The sequence below is a fragment of the Cyprinodon variegatus genome, unplaced genomic scaffold (genome assembly GCF_000732505.1).
Source record: "Cyprinodon variegatus isolate N-32 unplaced genomic scaffold, C_variegatus-1.0 Scaffold45, whole genome shotgun sequence".
NCBI classification, from domain to species: Eukaryota; Metazoa; Chordata; class Actinopteri; order Cyprinodontiformes; family Cyprinodontidae; genus Cyprinodon; species Cyprinodon variegatus.
This window is the reverse complement of record NW_015150498.1, coordinates 516,352-517,331: the sequence shown is the minus strand read 5'-3', so window position 1 is coordinate 517,331 and position 980 is coordinate 516,352. Positions and strand designations below refer to the sequence as shown.

At 40.2% G+C, this 980-nt stretch overlaps 1 protein-coding gene across 1 annotated transcript in view; it reads right to left on the bottom strand.

Annotated features, from left to right (window-relative positions):
- The window catches only part of dio1 (deiodinase, iodothyronine, type I), a 5,000-nt gene extending 4,409 nt beyond the window's left edge, over window positions 1-591 (bottom strand). Inside the window, exon 1 of the mRNA XM_015370329.1 lies at window positions 216-591. Coding sequence (XP_015225815.1) covers window positions 216-552 — 337 coding nt within the window. The 5' untranslated portion in view covers window positions 553-591. The remainder of the gene's footprint in view (window positions 1-215) is intronic.
- Window positions 592-980: the final 389 nt, after the last annotated feature.

Here is a 980-nt window from a genome sequence, read left to right as displayed (position 1 = left end):
AAATGTTAGTGTACATGTTTATGAAGGTTTATTGTTCTTATGTGATGTACTTTGAAAATATGATTTTTTGTTTCATTGATGCTCTAAATAAACAAAAATTTTGTTTAAAAAAAATTTTTTTTCCATTCTTCTTTCTGTGCCCCATGAAAAAACAGTGGCCCCGCCTTGGCCCCCCGAGAAATCTTTGACTAGAACCGCACCTGTTTATAACTCACCTTTCATGTATTGGTAGATGCTGGTTCTCTCTCTGTTCATGCTGATCACAGGTGAGTCTGGAGCTTCTCCGCCTGCAAAAGCCTCTTGTCTCAATGAGAGCCACATAGTCTGACAAGCAACTTTGAGAAATGTAAGAGATCCAAAAGTCAGGCCCCAATCCTCGTAGCTAAACTTTGGGTTTTGGGTCATGGTCACCTTTTCTCCCATTTTCAGGATCAGTTTCTTTGCGAGGTTTGGCGTGAGGACCTTTAAAACACTGAGCGTGACGCTCACGGTAATAATGTAGCAGAACATGCATACCGCCGTTAAATAAACCAAACACTTTTGGAGAAACATTGTCCGCTTCTGGTGGAGACAGACTGCTTTCCCCAGCTGCTCCACCCTACAGTAATAACCCCTGGTTACCGCCCAGCTCCATGATGCATTCACGGACACGTCGTATGCTGGCATTTCTAGGAATAGTATGAAGAGGATTAGGGCCGCTGAAAAAATAAAAAAAAAGTTAACTGATTTTTAAATGTTATTTCAGTTTAATATAGGAAAAAAATTCAGAATTCTGACTTTAATCTCAGAATTTTTTTTTCTTAGAATTCTGGCTTTTTCCCCATAATTCTGACTTTTTTTTTCTCAGAATATTTCAGAACATGGTTCCCATCTTAACATAGGTGAAGGTGGTAGCACTCAGCTTCACCGACAGAGATGTGAGTTGTTTGAGAGGGCCAGTAACACATTGGTGGAAAATGACTTTATACGTGCCCAAGGGG